The 19,014-nt window shown below is 46.2% G+C and overlaps 1 protein-coding gene across 3 annotated transcripts in view; it reads right to left on the reverse strand.

The window, feature by feature from the left end:
* The window catches only part of LOC115639534 (26S proteasome non-ATPase regulatory subunit 4), a 69,011-nt gene that overhangs the window by 49,270 nt on the left and 727 nt on the right, over positions 1–19,014 (reverse strand). Inside the window, exon 1 of one of the 3 annotated variants that reach the window (XM_030542426.1) lies at positions 1,229–1,325. The exons of 1 other annotated variant lie outside the window; for it this stretch is intronic. In XM_030542426.1, the coding sequence (XP_030398286.1) occupies positions 1,229–1,310 (82 nt within the window). In that variant the 5' untranslated portion in view covers positions 1,311–1,325. Of the gene's footprint in view, positions 1–1,228; positions 1,515–19,014 lie in introns of those variants that run through there. One more of the 3 variants, XM_030542428.1, reaches the window with a different exon arrangement.

The raw sequence follows: 19,014 nt of genomic DNA on the forward strand, positions 1-19,014 counted from the left end.
TGTTTTAGTGCATCTGAAAAAACACTGACTCATGTTTGATTTTTTCCTCAACTTCTCCTCTTGCTCACAGCACAGGGAAATTTCTCTCAGGCCACAAGGAAATGTTATTCTGCTTACCACACAGCCATCCCAATTTAACTTTGTTTCTCTCTCACAGCGTAGCTATTTGCTAGTCTGATCTCTCCTGCTCAGCCAGATTCCAAGAATTTTTTAGCTGTGTATAGAAACTCAGGGCCAAATTCAGACATGGTGTAAGATGATGCAACTTTATCAAATTCAGTTGAGTTACACCAAAGACTTAATAAGGCTCTAACCAACCATTTATTAAAATCACTACATCAAAGACCCAATTTTCATAGTTCAAGCTTTGTGATGCTGCAGCGTCAGCACTTCCATTATAAACTTATTTCCAGGAGTTTTTACAATCACAACATAAATCCTTTGAGTCAAATGTTAAGGTTCAGACAAAACTAGGGCTAAATGACAGTGAGGTGATTTACTGCTTTTTCCACCTTTTGAGGCCAGGATTCCAGTCCTGTTTCTTAGATACGGGAACTGAAATGGACTCTGTGATCCTGCTCTTTTGGGGATGTTTGTCTAAGCCACAAAACCACCACACAGATCAGCAATATAAGAAAACAGCCCAGAACTGCAAAAGCAGAGATGCTGCCTGCACATGAAGTGAAGTCATGGGAAAACTTGCATTTCTTCCTCTACCTGGGAGAGAGAGAGAGACACACACACACAAACAAAAAAATCACACACCACAACTCCAGGGGAGTTGGGATAGCTCAGGGGTTTGAGCATTGGCCTGTTAAACTCAGGGTTGTGAATTCAATCCTTGAGGGGGCCACTTAGGGATCTGGGGCAAAATCAGTACTTGGTCCTGCTAGTGAAGGCAGGGGGCTGGACTCGATGACCTTTCGGGGTCACTTCCAGCTCTATGAGATAGCACCATGGCAGCACATCCTCCCCAGGTGAGAGCCACAAATACAGTCTGAGCAAGCTTATTTCTCAACCATGGCAACCTCAGTCATTCAAAACAGGGACAAAGAAAAACTCAAGTGTTATGGTGGTAAGAAAACTGCATTTCAGCAAAGTATACAAAGGCACTTAAATGGATCAGAAGGATGGTCAGGTTCACTGTTATCTATCAATCAAATCTCCCATTTCAAAACAGACGAAACAGTGAGCAAAAATAATTCTGTGCCAAAAGCTTTTTACTAACCAAAGTGAGAGGACAGTGACTGGCTTTTCCAACTTGTTTTCCACCCACTCTGTTCTCCCCTTAAAGGCAAGAAAGGTGTCATGACAAGTTCTAATTTTTAATGCATAAAGTTCCACACATTCAGGAGCTATTCCCTCCTCCTCCCAGTACATTCTGTGCTCTTCATAAAAATGAGTAATGCACAGCTGTATTCATACTCACTGACTTGCAACTAGCTGTGCTATGCAAGGCCACAGACCAGTGGCTTACAACCTGCAGCCCATGGACTCCTGTGGGTACACAGACTATGTCTAAGATTTCCAAAGGGGTCTGTACTTCCATTCAAAACAATTTAGGGGTCCTCAGATAAGGTTGAAAACCATTGCCATGGACCAAAGACGGTCGGGCTAGCAGGGCAGCCAATTTTGCACATCAGTTGGAGCCATCTGTCCTGGGACACAGGTCCAAGGGCTCAAGATTCTGTTGCCACTATTCAATTTGGCCAGTTGAATCGCTGTGGAGTCAAGGAGGCTCTCCAAGTTTCCATGAGGTTGAAGCTGGAGAAGCCTGCTAGGCTATCACTGTCTGACAGTCCAAGTTAACAGCTTTTGTTCTCCCCCTCACCCCCAAGCAGGAAGTTCTGTCACTACAGAACAAAATGGATCTGAAAGCAAACATATTCCCAGTTGGAAGCTTGCTTCTCTACACTTCAGTCCTGCTAACAGAAGCCAAGCAGCCACAACCCAGTTTTCCTGCATGCTGTTTTAATGGAAAAAACAACTGACAGTGCTCCACTCTGTCACCTTGCAGTACAGGTGACTGCTCTGAACAAGGCTTTCCAAACTGTCAATGTCTGGGACACACTGGTGGAGGAAGCAACTCAGTTATTGCAATGCAGCACCTGCACAGCAACAATTGAGCCCAATTGCCTTTTCGAGTGTGTATGTAAATCAGATATTCTCTATAAGTCACACTCAACCAGCAGCACAGCTAGCCCCATCACCTTAGAGATGATTAACATAGCTAATCATCCATTCGAACCCTTACATTCTGAGGATTTATCTAAAACTACTTATTCAAAAGGGACAGCAAATGAGCTTTTTTAATACCTTTTCAATCACATCCAAGAAACATTAAAGCAAAAGAGAGAGACACCCAAAAAACCAAAAACGTTTCACTTGTGAGGCACTTCTCAACTGAGGATTCTAAAGAATTTCATATTCACTTGGCCTCTATACCAAGGGCGGCCAAGCATACTGACCCAGCGAGCTGCATACAACAATCTTCAGAAGTTTGAGAACCGGGGAGCACCTGCTGGGGCTTGGGGTTTCAGTTCTGCTCCTGCTGAAGCCTCAAGCCCTAGCAGGTGTGCCTCATGGGGCTGAAGCCCTGATAACCCTCTACCACTGAGCAGAAGTCCCTACCCCACCACCCTGCTGCAAGGCAGAGGTCCTCACCCACACATACACACTCCGAGTTTGGTAGGTGGAGAATGGGGTGGGGGTGTGTGTGGCACACCTGGGTGTGGCGGGGCTTCACCAGCAACACTAACTGCAAAAGAACCACATGCAGCTTGCGAGCCACGGTTTGACCACCCCTGAGATATACCAGTGTGAGCCAGGCACTCTCAATTTACAGAGCTTTACAGTAATATACACAGTGATTTGCCTGAAGTCACACAGCAAATCAGCATCAGGACTGAGAAGAGAAACCAGGAAACTGGCTCTACATGGCACTGGTGAAGCCTCAAACGAATACTGTGTCCAGTTCCAGAGCCACACTTTAGGAAAGATGTGGACAAATTGGAGGAGCCCAGAAGAGAGCAACAAAAATGAAAAAGGGTTTAGAAAACCTGATCTATGACGAAAGTTTACAAAACTGGGCAAGTTTAGTCTAGAGAAAAGACAATTGAGAGGGAGACCTGATGACAGTCACCCAATACATTAAGGGCTGTTATAAAAAAGGGAGAATGATCAATTGTTCCTTATGTCCACTGAAGGCAGGCCAAGCAGTAATTGGGTTAATCTGAAGCGAGAGGGATTTAGATTAGACATTAGGAAAAAATGTCCTAACTGCAAGGAAAGTTAAGCACTGGAACAAGCTTCCAAGAGAGGTTGTACAGTCCCCATCATGGAGCTTTTAAAGAACAGTTTGACAGACACCCTGTCAGGGATGAGGCCCGCACAACATGCGGCCCCCAGAGGCTCACTGTGCGGCCCGCGGAGGGATTCAAAAGGCTCCGAGCTGCCTGCAGCGGTGGGGAGCCCAGAGCCATTTAAATTTCAGCCGTGGCCGGGATTCATAGGGTTCTGGGCTGCCCGCAGCTGCAGAGCCCAGAGCCCTTTAAATCTCAGCCGCCAGGGCTGGCTTTAGGCCAATTCAACCAATTCCCCTGAATCAGCCAGCCCCTAAGAGGGCCATATGCCCAAGCCCCAGTAGGGTGCACCGGCAAAAGCCAGTGTGCTGTAGCAGGGTGGCCCAGCTTCCCCAGGGGGCAATTTAAAAGGCCTGTGGCTCCCAGGCTCTTTAAATTGCCACCAGAGCAGCACTGCTGGAGCCCTGGAGTAGGGCTGTGGGGCTCTGGGGGCTATTTAAAAAGTCCGGGGTTCCCATCGCTTCTACCACCCTGGCCCTTTAAATAGCCACCGGAGCCCCACCACTTCCCCAGGGTTCCTGTGGCTATTTAAAGGGCTGGGGCGGTAGAAGAAGGCGAGCCCCGGGCCCTTTAAATACCCCCAGAGCCCTGGGGGCTATTTAAAGGGCCGGGGCTCCAGCTGCCTCTGCCGCCCTGGTCCTTAAATAGTCGTTGAAGCCACACCGCTTCCCCAGGGCTCCCTCAGCTATTTACAGGGCTGGGGCGGTAGAAGCAGGGGAGCCATGGGCTCTTTAAATAGCCCCCAGAGCCCTGGTGTGTGTGTGTGGGGGTGTCTCCAGATGCCTTTGCTGCCCTGGTCCTTTAAATAGCCCCTGGAGCCCCACCATGTCCTCAGGGCTCCTGCAGCTATTTACAGGGCTGGGGCAGTGGAAGCAGGGGAGCCCCAGGCCCTTTAAATAGCTCCTGAGCCACAGGCTGCTACTGCTACCCTGGTGGGGGAGGCAGGAGGAGGGGGCACTCACCATACAGGATGGGCTGTATCCCCTGTACCTGGACCAGTTGCCCGCAGCCAACCCCTGCCGCACCTCCTGCCCTGCCTTCACCAGTTCCTGTCTGCAGCCAGCCCTGCACCCATTGCCAGCCCATCTCCAGCCAGCCCCTCACCCCTTGCCTTGCCTTCAGCCCTGCACCAACCCGTCTCCAGCCAGCCCTGCACCTCTTCCCTGTCTCCAGCCAATCCCTGCCGCACCCCCCTGCCTGAAGCCAGCCAGTCCTCCACTCCTTTGTCTCCAGCCCTGCCAACCCATGCCACATCCCCCGTGGCCCTGCCTGAAGCCAGCCAGCCCATCCCACATGCCGTCTCCAGACTGCCCCCCACCCCTTGCCTAGCCTGCAGCAAGACCCTACCTCCAGCCACCTCCAGCCAGCCCCATGTCCACTGGTGCCCTGTAGTTCCCAGGGAAGTAACCCTGCACACCTGCTTCAATGAGGTGGGCAGGGAGCAGCTGGGACCCACACGTGCACCCTAGCACACCCTCAGGGAGTGGCGGAGCTCATTTCTAGTTCAGACACATCTTTTTAAAAAAGAACTTTAGGTAGGGTTAACATACATGTGTACTTTCCTGGACATGTCAGGCTTTTTGGATCTTAAATCGCCATCCAGGAGGAAAATATGGACGTATGGTAACCCTATTAGTACAAAAAATACATACTGTGGCAGAACTTTTTATAGGGAACCGGTTGCTAAGAAATGAAAGGCGTTTTTTTTTTTTTTAATTTTTTTTTTCTTTCAGTCATCCCTGTCGGGGCCCCGCTGAAAATGTTCGAATTGGGCCCTGCACTTCCTAAAGCCGGCCCTTCCAGCTGCGGACGAGATTCCAAGGCTCTGGGCTCCCCACAGCCGTGGGGAGCCCAGAGTCCTTTAAATCTCAGCCATGGCTGGGATTCAAGGGGCTCTGAGCTGCCTGCAGAGATTCTCGGCCGTGGCTGAGATTTAAAGGGCTCAGGGCTCCCCGCCACCACGGGCAGCCCAGAGCCCTTTGAATCCTGGCGGCAGCTCCAGCAGATGCGCTGGGGCTGGGATTTAAAGGGCTCAGGCTCCCCTCAGCAGCAGGAGCTCTGGGCCCTTCAAATCCCTGCCCCTGCCCCACAAAGCTCCGGGTTCCTGCAGCCACCGGAGCCCCGGGCCCTTTAATTTGACCCTGAGGGCTCCTAGCCACCTCTTCAGCTGGGAGCCCCTGGTTGATTTAAAATCAAGTATCACCTCCCGACCCCTAACCTTCCTTTTTGGCCCACAGCTGTTTTGGTGGGGCGGCACTAGGAAAGAAGGGTTTGTTTCTTCAGGGCTGGGCGGTGCTAGGGCGGAGTGTTTCTGCTGGGCCGGGTGGGGGGTGATGTTTCCGCGGGGCTGGGGGGTTTCGGCCCTCAGCTGTTTTCTTCAGAGTAATGTGGCCCTCGCCGCTTTACGAGCTGTGGAGGCCAGGTCTAGGTTTACTTGGTCCCACACAGGAGGCTGGACTAGATGACCTCTCAAGGTCCCTTCCAGCCCTACATTTCTATGCATTCCTACTTCCCTGGTCTAACTGCTAGAGAGAACATTGTCTCCCATCATGTAATTCTAGTGAATGCAATCTGGAAATCAGATATACATTATCTCCAAATCAAGCGCCACTGTTTACAAGGAAAGATCACTAGTCAGTATAGAAAAGTTACCGTATGCTGTAACAAGGATCGGTAACCAACACACACACCCTACCATGTGCAAGACGGGAAGCACTCCCTCCCTCTCTCTAGTTCCTTCATTTCCAAACAAATGTGCAATATCCGTTGATTGCGATATCTCCAACCGTCCCAGATGGGGAGGGCTCTGAGTTACTACAGAGATTCTTTCCCAGGTGTCAGAGTAGCAGCCGTGTTAGTCTATATTCGCAAAAAGAACAGGAGTACTTGTGGCACCTTAGAGACTAACAAATTTATTTGAGCATAAGCTTTTGTGAGCTCCGAAGAAGTGAGCTGTAGCCCACAAAAACTTATGCTCAAATAAATGTTGGTCTCTAAGGTGCCACAAGTCCTCCTGTTCTCTCTCTCAAGTGTCTGGCTAGAGAGGCTCTCTCTCATGCTCATGGTCTAACTGAACACCCTATTTGGGGTTGAGAAGGAATTTCCCCCCAGGACAGATTGGCAAAGACCCTGGTGTTTTTTTGCTTCTCTGCAGTGTGGTGTGGGGTCACTTGCTGGTTTGAACTAGAGTAAATGGTGGATTGTTTGTAACTTGAAGTTTTTAAATCAAGATTTGAGGACTTTAGTAATTCAGCCAGAGGTTACAGGCCTATTGCAGGAATGGGTAGGTGAGGGTCTGTGCGCTGTGATGTGCAGGTCGTCAGACTAGATGATCATGACGGTCCCTTCTGGCCTTAAAGTCTATGAGATTGGACAATAGGTTATTTCCTTTGGTCCACAAGAAAGATGGCTAATTACACTTGAGCACTAGAATGAACATGCAGCAGGAGTCTGGTCTCCTAGGTAAAGGGGAGATGAATGTAAACAGGCGTGTGCAATTACTGTAAATGTTGGGAGTTGCCTGCAAACGCATAAGCTTCTGACAGAGCCAGAAGAGTACCCAAGAAGCCACCTACTACAGGACAGGTCCAACAAAGAAAACAACAGAACCCCACTAGCCATCACCTACAGCCCCCAACTAAAACCTCTGCAGTGCATCAAAGATCTACAACCTATCCTGAAAGATGATCCCTCACTCTCACAGATCTTGGGAGACAGGCCAGTCCTCACTTACAGACAGCCCCCGAACTTGAAGCAAATACTCACCAGCAACTGCACACTGCACTACAAAAACAGTAACCCAGGAACCTATCCTTGCTACGAAGCCTGTTGCCAACTCTGTCCACATATCTATTTAAGTGACACCATCATAGGACCTAATCACATCAGCCACGCCATCAGGGGCTCGTTCACCTGCACATCTACCAACGTGATATATGCCATCATGTGCCAGCAATGCCCCTCTGCCATGTACACTGGCCAAACTGGGCAGTCTCTATGAAAAGAATAAATGGAGACAAATCTGACATCCGGAATCATAACATTCAAAAACTACTGGGAAAACACTTCAACCTCTCTAACCACTCAGTGACATACTTGAAGGTGGCAATTTTGCAACAAAAAAAACTTCAAACACAGACTACAAAGAGAGACTGCTGAACTCGAATCAATATGCAAATTAGATACAATTAACTTAGGTTTAAACAGAGACTGGGAATGGTTGGGTCATTACACTAATTGAATCTATTTCCCTATCTTAAGTTCTCCTCACACCTTCTACGGGTCATATCGATCATCACTTGGAAGGTTTTTTTTTCCTCCTGCTGATAGCTCATCTCAATTGATTGGACTCTTCCAGTTGGTATGCGTATCTAATTTGCATATTAATTCACCTTTTCATGTTCTCTGTATGTATAAATATCTTCTGTGTGTTCCATTCTATGCATCCAATGAAGTGGGTTTTAGCCCACAAAAGCTTATGCTGAAATAAATGTGTTAGTCTCCAAGGTGCCACAAGTACTGCTGTTCTTTTTGTGATACAGACTAACACGGCTGCTACTCTGAAATCAGTTAAAAGTGTTACTGGTTTTGGCCAGAGGGAGGCATCATACACAGAGCCAGGAAAGACTTTCCATGCAAGGAAGTCAGAGTTATTATTCTCTTTATTTAAATGACTATTTCTTCTGCAGCATGTGGCGAAATGAAGGACGAGCAACAGCATTAGCCAACTCAATGAGCACATTTTCTACAAAACTGAACCTTTAGTTAAAGCTTCGCTTGTGCCTGGGCGTTTCTGAAAATGAGTTAGGTTTAAAAATATGGATCTCTTTTTCAAAAAACACTCATGAATTTAAGCAGATCTATCTCAAGTGTTTAATTAAAATCAAGCAGGTGATTGACTAAAGAGTTCCAGTAACTATTTTGATACTCTTTGTGGTTTAACTTTCATGCCTGGCCTCTCTTTTGAGGGGATTAGATAACTTAGACATTACCTATGCCCCCAACTCCTCAAAAAAAAAAAAGGAAAAAAGATGGATCATCATATGTTTGTATCTTTTAACATCACACAATCAATCCCCAAGGAGAATTCAGATGGTCCATGGAGTTATTTATTGGAAGCTGAATCAGGAGAAGCAAATAGAACCTAGCTGAAAATAGTACAAGCCCACCATAAGTAGTATATTTCTTACAGCACATCAAATAAATATCAGATTAAAAGCCATACTGAAGCTATTGTGGTGCTGTTTTGGTTAAACAGTCCGCAAACTGCTCTGAAAGGAGTATGCAACACAGAAATTCAGGTCAAATTCTCCCCTCACTCATTCATCCAGTGCTAATTTGGGGTGGGCAGGATTCATAGCCACCAGTGTCTATATTTATGGAGCGGTTCTAACAAATTTCAGTTGCATCTCATGTTTTAGATAAAAATAAAAGCGAAAACATTACCACATCCAAACATATCATCAAGAGCTACACTCTTCAGGGTATGAAGCATCTTACTAGCTAAGCGCCAGGGCCACATCAAACAAGCATGCATTGAAGCAGCTAGAAGCTCTTGTGAGGAAAGAAGACATATCTCCATTTCCTCTCCCAATTTCAGGTTCCATCTCAACCCCGCCAGCAGACAACTGGAGAAGGACATAAAAAAAAAACAAAGCAACCACCTCTTTTCTATTTAGGATGGCTTTCAAAGGTTCTGCAGACGGAAGACAGTTGAGATGTTTTCAGAAAGGCATGTCAAGCAGGTATGAAAACATAAAATGAACCTAACTAGAATAATCTTGGCAAACACACAGCATAGATGTCAGGCAGTAGTTCATACTTTCATATAACATGCATTTTTTTTTTAAAAAAGCCATTTAAATTAAAATAGCAGCTTCCACTGAGCAAAGTTATAGCACCCATCAACTAAGCCTACAAAAGGCTTGATTCTGTATCACTTCTTAAAAGCCAAGACAGTTATGTAAGGTGGGCTGTTTGCTGCTAGTTACGGACAGGAAGAAAACCCATGCTTCTGAAGCAGATATGCAACTTGTCTACCTCTTTGAGATGACACTGAGCAGCACAAAAAGCTGAAATCTATATGAGGAAGAACAAAGCAAAAGAAAGCAAATTGAAACTTCAACCCTTAAAGAAATGGGAAACTTTTTTGTGGCTAAAGATACAGGAACAAATTTTATCAAGACCGAATATAATTTCTGTAAGATAAGAAAGAGGACACCTCTCAAACTGTGCAAAAAAAAAAAAAAAGCTGAGTTCTTAACAAGACACCCTCACCCTGTTGAGTTCACTCACAACAAAACTCTTTTGCAGCTCTAGAAGACGAGCATCTAAATATTTCATTTGCTTTTGGCAAAAGGCTCTTATGGACACTCAAGGAGCCTGGCTTGAACAAAAAGTCAAAACAACATTGATCATAGCAGTTGGAGAGGGAAGATCTGTTAGATCATTCAGCCCACCCTCCGCCAGGGCAGAATACAGTCCTCTGAAAGAGGATATATAAACACTTGATCTTGGCTGGAAGGCCAAGCAGTGGGTGGCATTTTGAAGTTCTCTGCACCGTCTCCCCCGCTTCTTCCATGCCCTGGAGAAAGAGAGGAGGAGCCAAGAAGCATGTCACCTGCCTTCTGGCAGAGGATGGCACCCCCCCCCAACACTCCCCAAAGATCAAGAGGAGATATGCGGGAGGACCAGGGCCTTCTACGTAAGCCTGTTCTTCCTGGATCTGACCAATCCTGATGCTTGCAGAGTGCTCTGGGACGGACTCCTGGTGGTCAGCGCTGGTGACTGGGACCGGCTAGAGCTGCCTCTCACTCTGGCCGAGCTCTCGGAAGCCCTCCACCGTATGCCCATGAATAAACCAATAGATCTATCCAACAACTTATGTTAAGAGCATTCCTAAATGTTTTTTATTTACATTTGCTGTTAAAGAACCTCTGGATTAAGACTTGCTAAATTTCTTCATGAACTACTCATTCTTGCTACCACAATTCCATAGAATATTAGGGTTGGAAGGATCTCAGGAATTAATCTAGTCCAACCTCCTGCTCAAAAGAGGACCAATCCCCAGACAGATTTTTACCCCATTCCCTAAATGGCCCCTTCAAGGATTGAACTCACAACCCAAGGTTTAGCAGGGCAATGCTCAAAACCACTGAGCTAATTTGCTAGCAGTCAGCAGAATTAACACATGCATGAATGACTTTTTGTTGCCTCGGATTAGTGCACAGCTTCTTCTCTATTTCACTTGTACTATGAACTAATGGAGCAGAGCATGAGACAGGATATTTCTGAAGTTACTGGGATGCTACTGACAATGATTAGGCTCACGGTGAGCCCATCAAAGTTTCTTGGGGGATAGGCCACAGGAAAACTCTAAACATTTTGCACCATGTTTTCATGGCAAGCTCCTCCTGTTGCTTTACAGGACAGGAATAAACTATTCCTGAGGGGTTATATACTACAGCAACAGGCACTTTATAAATACCTAATATAGAGAGTTAATCTCAGACATCAAGACATCCAGAAATAGAAGGAAACATAGTAAGCTCTGTGGACTTTTACTCCATTATTGCACAGAGATTTGGCAAGTTGGGGTGCAGGGAAAAAACCCAACAGGTTTTCAAACTTCTCTCCCCATCTCCTTAAGGTTTGTGGGTGAAGTTCCATGCTTATGTTAGTAAGTGAGCATTGTAAACCTACTGGAACACGGGAATTATAAACACACTGTTGGAGACAGTTACAATAGCAACCCAGTAACAGAGATACTTAACGGCAACTAACTATTTTGGGTCCTGAACCAAAACCCACTAAGGTCAATAGGAGTCTTTGCACTGATTTGATTGGGTTTAGGATCAGGTCCAGAGCTGTAACTAGGCATTTTTGCACATGGGGCAAACAAGCATATTTGCACCCACTAAAGGCAACGTGGGCACGGCAGAAGGACACAGGATCACATCCCCCCACCCGATTTCTGCCTTCAAATTAGCACAAAGGTTTTCAAAAGGCACACTCCAGTTTGAAAACTGTCGCCTGCTGGTGGATCAGATGCTGATGGGAACTGCCTAACTCACTTAGGCCCCGGCTCTCCGACTGCGGGAGCCGGGGTGCTGCCCTCCTTGCCCTGCTCCTCTAGCTGCACCACCTCTGCATGGCTGGGTACTCCCCAGCCAGGGCACATGGCACAGCTCCAAGATGTGCACCGATAGGCTCTTGCCTCTCCCTCAAGAGTCCGGTGCCGGTTGGCGAGGCCCCTTGCCCACTGAGCCTGCCCTGCCTGGGGAGCACCTGGCCATGCAGAGAGAGAGAGAGGGAGGGCTGCTGGGCAGCCAGCCAGTGCCCTGGCTTCTACAGTGCAAAGAGCTTGGGCTCGAGCAGCTTCCAATCTGCTGGCTCCTGGCAGGAGGCTACGGTTTTCAAACTGTAGGACAAGCCCCCATAGGGAGGTGCACCTGACAGTTTGAAAGCTACTATGCTAAATGGAAGGCAGAAATCGGGGGGGGGGGGGTGTAACCCCACATGACCTCTCTCACTTTTCCACCCCCGCAGCTTTGCGCCCTGGGAAGCTGCCCCACCTTGGTACAGCCCTGATCAGGGGTGGGTGTTCTATAGAAACCTAACAGATCTTTCTTTTTTCTGATCACTGGCCCAGGAGCAATGCTTAGAAAAGATCATTGTCCTCTAGTGCATTTATAGTGGCAAATAAAACTGTTTCTAGTTCCGTGAGAACACCCCACATTAAAAAGGACTTCCTGACGGACAGTTCGCTATTTCCCTCAACACCACAAGCCCTTGCTCCCTTGCTGATTTCAGCAGCTACGGTTTCATGAACAGCTAGAGTGGATGATTCATGTTTTCTACCACCAGTAAACCGGCACTGCAAACTTTGCTCAAATAAATTTGTTAGTCTCTAAGGTGCCACAAGTACCCCTGTTCTTTTTTGGGGGTTGTACAATGCATTTGTTGCTGGCTTTGGCTGTGCTCAAGATAGAAGTTAAGATCATTCTGCAGTGAAGTGGGAAAATCGGATGTTAGTCAGAATTATGCAACTCCAACATCCCATATCATGACTTGCCAAATAAATACAAGATTTATGCACGTGGCATTGTGGGGAGCAAGTGAAGGACAGACAAGAGACATCAATGAATGGTTCACAGATGTGGAGCAGACAGCCTTTGTGACTGAAGACAGACAAAGGCGAGAGTACTGTCCCAACGGACAGGGAGCTAAAAGCCACTGACTTCTGATCCTGGCTGATGCTGTGAAGGTCAAGACTATAAAAGGGTTCAAAAAAAGAACAAGATAAATTCATGGAGGATAGGTCCATCAGTGGCTATTAGCCAGGATAGAGTCCTTAACCTCTGTTTGCCAGAAGCTGGGACTGGATCACTTAATGATTGCCTGTTCTGTTCATTCCCTCTGGGTCACCTGGAATTGGCCACTGTCGGAAGACAAGATACTGGACTACCTTTGGTTTGACCCAGTGTGGCTGTTCTTTTGACTCTTACACACACTCCCCTGTAGTGAAGTGATTCGCCAATACCTCTCTGCCTCAGTTTCCCCATCTGTAAAGTAGGAATACCACTAAGCAGGCAGGAGGCTGAGTTTGGAGACTGTTTGGTAATAAGGATTATAATGTTTTGAAGATGAAGAGCATTATGTAAGTATGAAACAGTACAATTAAATCCTGGTAAGAGTCAACTAGAAAGTGCGCAACAAAAAGCTATTTAATTACAAAGGCTTGATGTGAAAGTAATGTAAGTGTATTGTTCCTAAAAGGAGAAAAGATCACATTCCATCTCCCATGGAAAGGTTACGTTTCTTGGCTCCTCGACACACAGTTACAGACTTCAGTATCTGCAGAAGACAGTTCAGCGCTTCTGAAAGCACGACCACTCTGACAGGAACAGTTTCTGGACTATTTTATGGGCTAAACATTAACTAACCCTCACAACACTTGCACATTTACTTCACAGAGCTGTCAGGTTAAGTGACTCAACCAAAGCCATGGAGGGAGTTGGGATTAGAAATCAGGGGGTACTCACCGGTCCCTTGTCATGTGTTCAGGCCATGTCCGTCCGTCCCCCCCCCCCCACCCACCCACTTTGGAGAGGCAAATTGTCATTTTCCAGCAGAACAGAATTTAGGCTACATCCAAAATGCCATTCTGTCTCCTGAGAGCTATGGCTCTTAGAACAAGGGAGAGTAAGTGGGGATTATAAAACACCGTTAATAACATATATAATGGTGTTATAATTGTGATATTACAAAGTAATCAACAAAGACCAAGAACTACCTTCAATATCTGTGTCACATTTTCTGGTTTTCATTGGATCTAGTCTGTCAAAAGTGAAACTGACAGCCCTAGAATGAAGCTCTGCATCACCAAAGAGATACTGCACAAGCAGAAGTGTCAATGTGCTTTGGTCCTGAGCTGGAGGGGTTCACATGAAAGGGCTCATCTATGCAGGGAGCTACTCCCATTCATTCCACTCCGGCTCATCTACCCTATGAAATTAGGTCAGTATAACTGTGCTGCTCGGGAGTGTGAAAAATCCACAGCCCTGAGCGACACAGTTAAATTGACCTAACCCTGGTGTAGACAGCGCCACATGCATAGGAGAATTCTTCTGTCAACCTAGCTACTGCCTCTCAGGGAGGTGGATTACCTATGCCAGCAAAAGAACCCTTCTCATTGGCATAGGCAGCATCTTAACTGAAGCGCTACACAGCACAGCTGTGTCACTATCGTGGTTTATGTGCAGACAAGCCTTTATTCCAAAAGAAGTGTGCCTTATTCCAAATTAGCTTAGTCCACATGATTAGACTAATTCAGAGAAGGCATGCTTATTCTGGAATAAGAGTGTTCATATACAGGGTTAATCAGAAACAGATAATAATCCACTTTAAATTCCCACCCTACTTTATTCTGGATTTTCATGTGGCAAGAAACACTAAGGGTAAGAGGAAAAAGCTTAGTCCTTGGCCGCTATTGCTGAAACTGTCAACGGTAGCGGGTAGATGCCTGTCTAGTGTGATCTGGACAAAGACAACCATACAGACAAAGCAGTAACAACTTTCAGTCCCTACTAATCTGGGTTGTAATTGAACCAGTCACCTAGAAATAAAAGGCTTCAAAGCCCATTTTCCAGGGGTGTGTGCAGTGAGGGACTAGCTGGAGTGGCATGGAAGAGGAAGTTTTTTTTTTGTTTTGTTTTTTTTTGAGAAAACATAAGCATTATTTATAAATATGTCTTAAAATAGTAAACCTGGGTTGCCCTTTAACAACACATGCCAGCATTAAAGGCTGTGTTTTCCAAAAGGGGGCTCAAGTTTAAGAAACCCAGGAAATGGTGCTATGGTTTATCACCAACCCCCACAAACCATCGTACAGTAAAAGCTGTGTTATCCAGCACTTTACCAACTGTAAAGCTCTAGAAACCAACATTTCTGATATCTCCATTAAAAGTGTGGTTGGCACAGGACTGGCAGGCTCCCTACCTGGCTCCACGTGGCTCCCTAGAAGTGGTGACATGTCCCTCCCGCTTTTAGGCGGAGGAATGGTGGGGGGCTGCATGCATTGCCCCCGCCCCACATGCTGGCTCCACAGCTCTCACTGGCTGGGAACCACGGCCAATGGGAGCTGCAGGGATAGTGCCTGTGGGAAGAGGCAGCACACAGCGCCTCCTGGCCACACCTCCATCTAGGAGCAGCAGGGACATGTCGCCGCTTGCGGGGAGCTACCCTAGGTGAGCACTGCCCAGATCCAGCACCCTGAAACCTCTCCTGCACCCCGACGCCCTGCCGCGAGCCCCCTCCCACACCCATACTCCCTCCCAGAGTCCACGCCCTGCACCCTCCACCCCCCCGCACCCAAACTCCCTCCCTCTATTGGTAAGTATAAAAACTCTCAGTTAACGGGAATTTTTGACTAACCGGTACCCCTCATTCCTCCACGACAGACGATAAAACTTTTCCTGTATTTTCATGCGCTTCTTTCTAAAGAATCTTCCAAAGAAGAAACTTCCAGCTTGACAAACCTGTTTGTATTTTGCTTAGAAAAGCAAACACGCTACTTTGTTCTTTTAAATCACCCGGTATCATCATCTCTCCTCTCTATCTTAAAGGACAAGGCAATTTGGCCAATGCCAATACGTGTATTGCAAACATAAGCTCATGAAGTTTTTCTGCGCTAGGTTTTTCTTCTGTTTCCCACCATTGTAGCTCCAGTAATGGTAGCGAAAGTGCAAGTTTAGATCAGGGTGAGACAACAGTGTGCGATTTACAAGAGCATTCAGAAGCAGGGAATGGATCACTGGAGGATTCCTTCTTCTGTTCATTCCCTCTGGGGCATCTGGCATTGGCCACTGTCGGAAGACAGGATACTGGGCTAGATGGACCTTTGGTCTGACCCAGAATGGCCGTTTTATGTTCACATTGCTGACTGCCCACTACAGATCATTTTAGATGTTGACAGGGTAGATACAAATCAATTTTGGGGGGACAAAAAAAAATAATCAGATTTTATAATTTAAATAAAAGAAAAACATTGTTATATTTTAAATATGAATCTGAATTTAATACATGTTAAGGCAAAAATCTATAATCTCTTAAAACATTTATCTAAAATATATATGTCGAATCCATGAGCCCCTGTCAAAACTTTTGAGTTAAAGACTGCTTTTTTTAATAGAAAGAAAGAATCAGGGCAAAAACATCTAACGTTGGAGGTCAAACTTAACAAATATGGCACAACAGATCAAGTGCTGTGTTAAGGGCTTGTTTAAATAAAAATAAATTTGATATGTTGTTGTGTGTGTTTAATTAAATTCCAATTACCATCCTAATGCTGCTTGACACAAGCCACGAGCAAAAAGTTAATTATCTAGAGCAGTGTTTCCCAAACTTGGGACACCACTCGTGTAGGAAAAGCCGCTGGTGGGCCAGGCTGGTTTAACTGCCACATCCGCAGGTCCTGCTGATCGTGGCTCCCACTGCCTGCAGTTCGCTGCTGCAGGCTAATGGGGGAGGAGGGAAGCAGCGGCCAGCACATCCCTCGGCCCGCGCCGCTTCCAGCAGCTCCCATTAGCTTGGAGCAGCGAATCACAGCAGCCAGTGGGAGCCACGATCGGCCGAACCAGCGGACGCAGCAGGTACGCAAACCAGCCCGGCCCGTCAGGGGCTTTCCCTACACAAGCGGCATCCCAAGTTTGGGAAACACCGATCTAGTAAATAAGCAGTATGTCATTCACCTTCTCCTAAAAAGTTAAAAATGTAAAATTAATAGAAATCTGAAAATATCAAACTATATATGACTGCTTAAATAAATGCATAACTTTATAGCATACCTTCCTAGGTAGCAAAAAGATGTACCAAATCCAGTGTAAAGACTCTACTTAGTTGCAAAGCAGCATGTTTTAGTTGTTACCTTTCTTAAGAAAATAACCAAATGGAAAAACTTCCTTAACATTTATAAGTTAAATTGAGCTTTTCCACTTGGTGATTTAAATCAATCCACCCTGGGTTTTGAAGTTTAGCTCTGTGAGGAAAAGGGCAAGAGACTTTTTAAAATTGAGGCTTAGGACTCCAATAGTTAGGGTCCTTCCAAATTCATGGTCCACTTTGGTCAATTTCATGGCAGCTGGATCTTAAAAATCAGTCAATTTCATGATTTCAGATGTTTATATCTGAAATTTCATGGTGCTGCAATTGTATGGGCTCCCGACTTAAAAGTAGATCATGGGGGGATCCCAAAGCTGTTGGGGGGGGGGGGGGATTGCAAGACTGCCATACTTACTTCTGTTCTGCCTTGACAGCCCAGCTCTGAAGGCAGCAGCTGTGGCATTTACCATAATTCAGAACCTCCCTGTGCAATTAACTTCAAATCTGTCAGAAAAATTCTACCTCCACTCTCAAAATTAGGTTAGATTTGAAGCTATATTTCTTTGGAAATTTGAAAGAGGGGCCCAAACTCAAGGTTACAATGAAAACCAAGCATCTGAAGTCTCACACTGCTACTTTTGGCACTGTTCTCACACTTCAAAGTGAAAGCAACAAGATGTGATCCTCTTGGGTGTTTCCATACACAGTTAAAAAACAAACAAGGAGGGAACATCTCCATGTCCTGCAGAGAGGGTGGAGGAAACTCCGCATGACTGGATTTTAAGGAGGAAAGGGTGGTACAAGTTTCAGAAACAGTCATCCCCTTTACGTATGCAAAGAGAAGCCAGAGGGTAAACAGCAGCATTGCCACTCTGGGGAATGTGGCTAGCCCCCTAATAACCACGCCAAGTCTTTAAGTAGTTTTAGTTGTATTGTGGGGAGGAAGGGAAGGAGCACACTCTCCCACGTCCAAATTAACAAACCATTTTTAATATCCAACTACTATGCTTATTCTGCCTAAGGAAGGCTGTACTGTGCTTCCCCTGGAGCCTGACAATGCAGCTCCTGAGGTGCCTGCAGGTGTTTGTTGGAGAGAGAACCAAGATACCCTTAAACCCTTGAGGCAAGGCTTGCTGAATTCAGGACCTGAGTTTGCATCCTCCTGTGGCACAGCAATAAGATCACAAGATAAAGCAACTGTCATTTGAAACAGAGGGAACAATTACTGGTCTAAGCCAGCGCTTGCTAATTAGTCAAAGAACAGAAAATCTTAAAATCCACACTACAGGACAGTCAGAGGCTTAATGGCCATCACTGGTCCCAAAGGCTGTGCCTGTCTACACTGCCACTTTACAGCACTGCAACTTTCTTGCTCAGGGGAGTGAAATAATACCCCCTTCAGCGCTGCAAGTTTCAGCGATGTAAAGTGGCAGTGTAGACTGTGCCACAGCACTGTAATAAAAGCACCCCTATGAGGGGAGTAGCTATTACAGTGCTGGTGCAGTGACCACACAGCCACGGTAAAGCACTGCCGCGGCACCACTTTAACATTGCTAGTGAAGCCATACCCTTAGACTCTTTTTTTGGTAAAGTGGCAGCAACAGTAGGAGCACTAGTGTAGACAGCATTTTTATTGCTTTGTTAATGCCGCTTAGAACAGCTCTAGATGACAAAGATGTTAGTGCCCTGCCTACCCTAGAGCTTCCACCATTGCTTCCACTGTGGGAGATTTCCCAAAGTAGTTTAGTGCAGACAAATCCATAAGCGATGGGGAAGAGGAGAGGGTGGAAAGGTTATAAAGCCTGTGCAGTAAATGCTAAACGAAGGATACATATGTCAACAGATCACAAGGGTTTGAGTGATTGTTTGGAAAGTAAACTAAAGGCCGTTTTAAAAAATTAACTTGCACTACAGCCACAGGCTATAGAGAGGTGTTTGGTTTGGCCTGTTGTTAGGAGACCCAACCCAATTCCTGTAAAAAAGAGAATGGCGTTCAGTAACACCCCACCCAGCGATACTGCAAGAATTAGTGTCTGTGAAGTGCTCTGAAGATGTGCATAAGTGCTAAGTATCTGCCCCTTTCTCTCCCAGGGGTGACTAGCTGCCACAATCCCATTTTTGTTATTATTCGCCTCCATCACCAGGTTTAGCAATGGCATTCAGAGCTCCTTCCAGCTCCTGTCAACACCATTTCTGGTTCAGCTGGAGTTAATAAAGAGAAGAAACCTGATTATATTCTTCTGTTTTAACAGTGACAAACACCTTCCCACCC

Source organism: Gopherus evgoodei, chromosome 24, assembly GCF_007399415.2.
Source record: "Gopherus evgoodei ecotype Sinaloan lineage chromosome 24, rGopEvg1_v1.p, whole genome shotgun sequence".
Lineage (NCBI taxonomy): Eukaryota > Metazoa > Chordata > Testudines > Testudinidae > Gopherus > Gopherus evgoodei.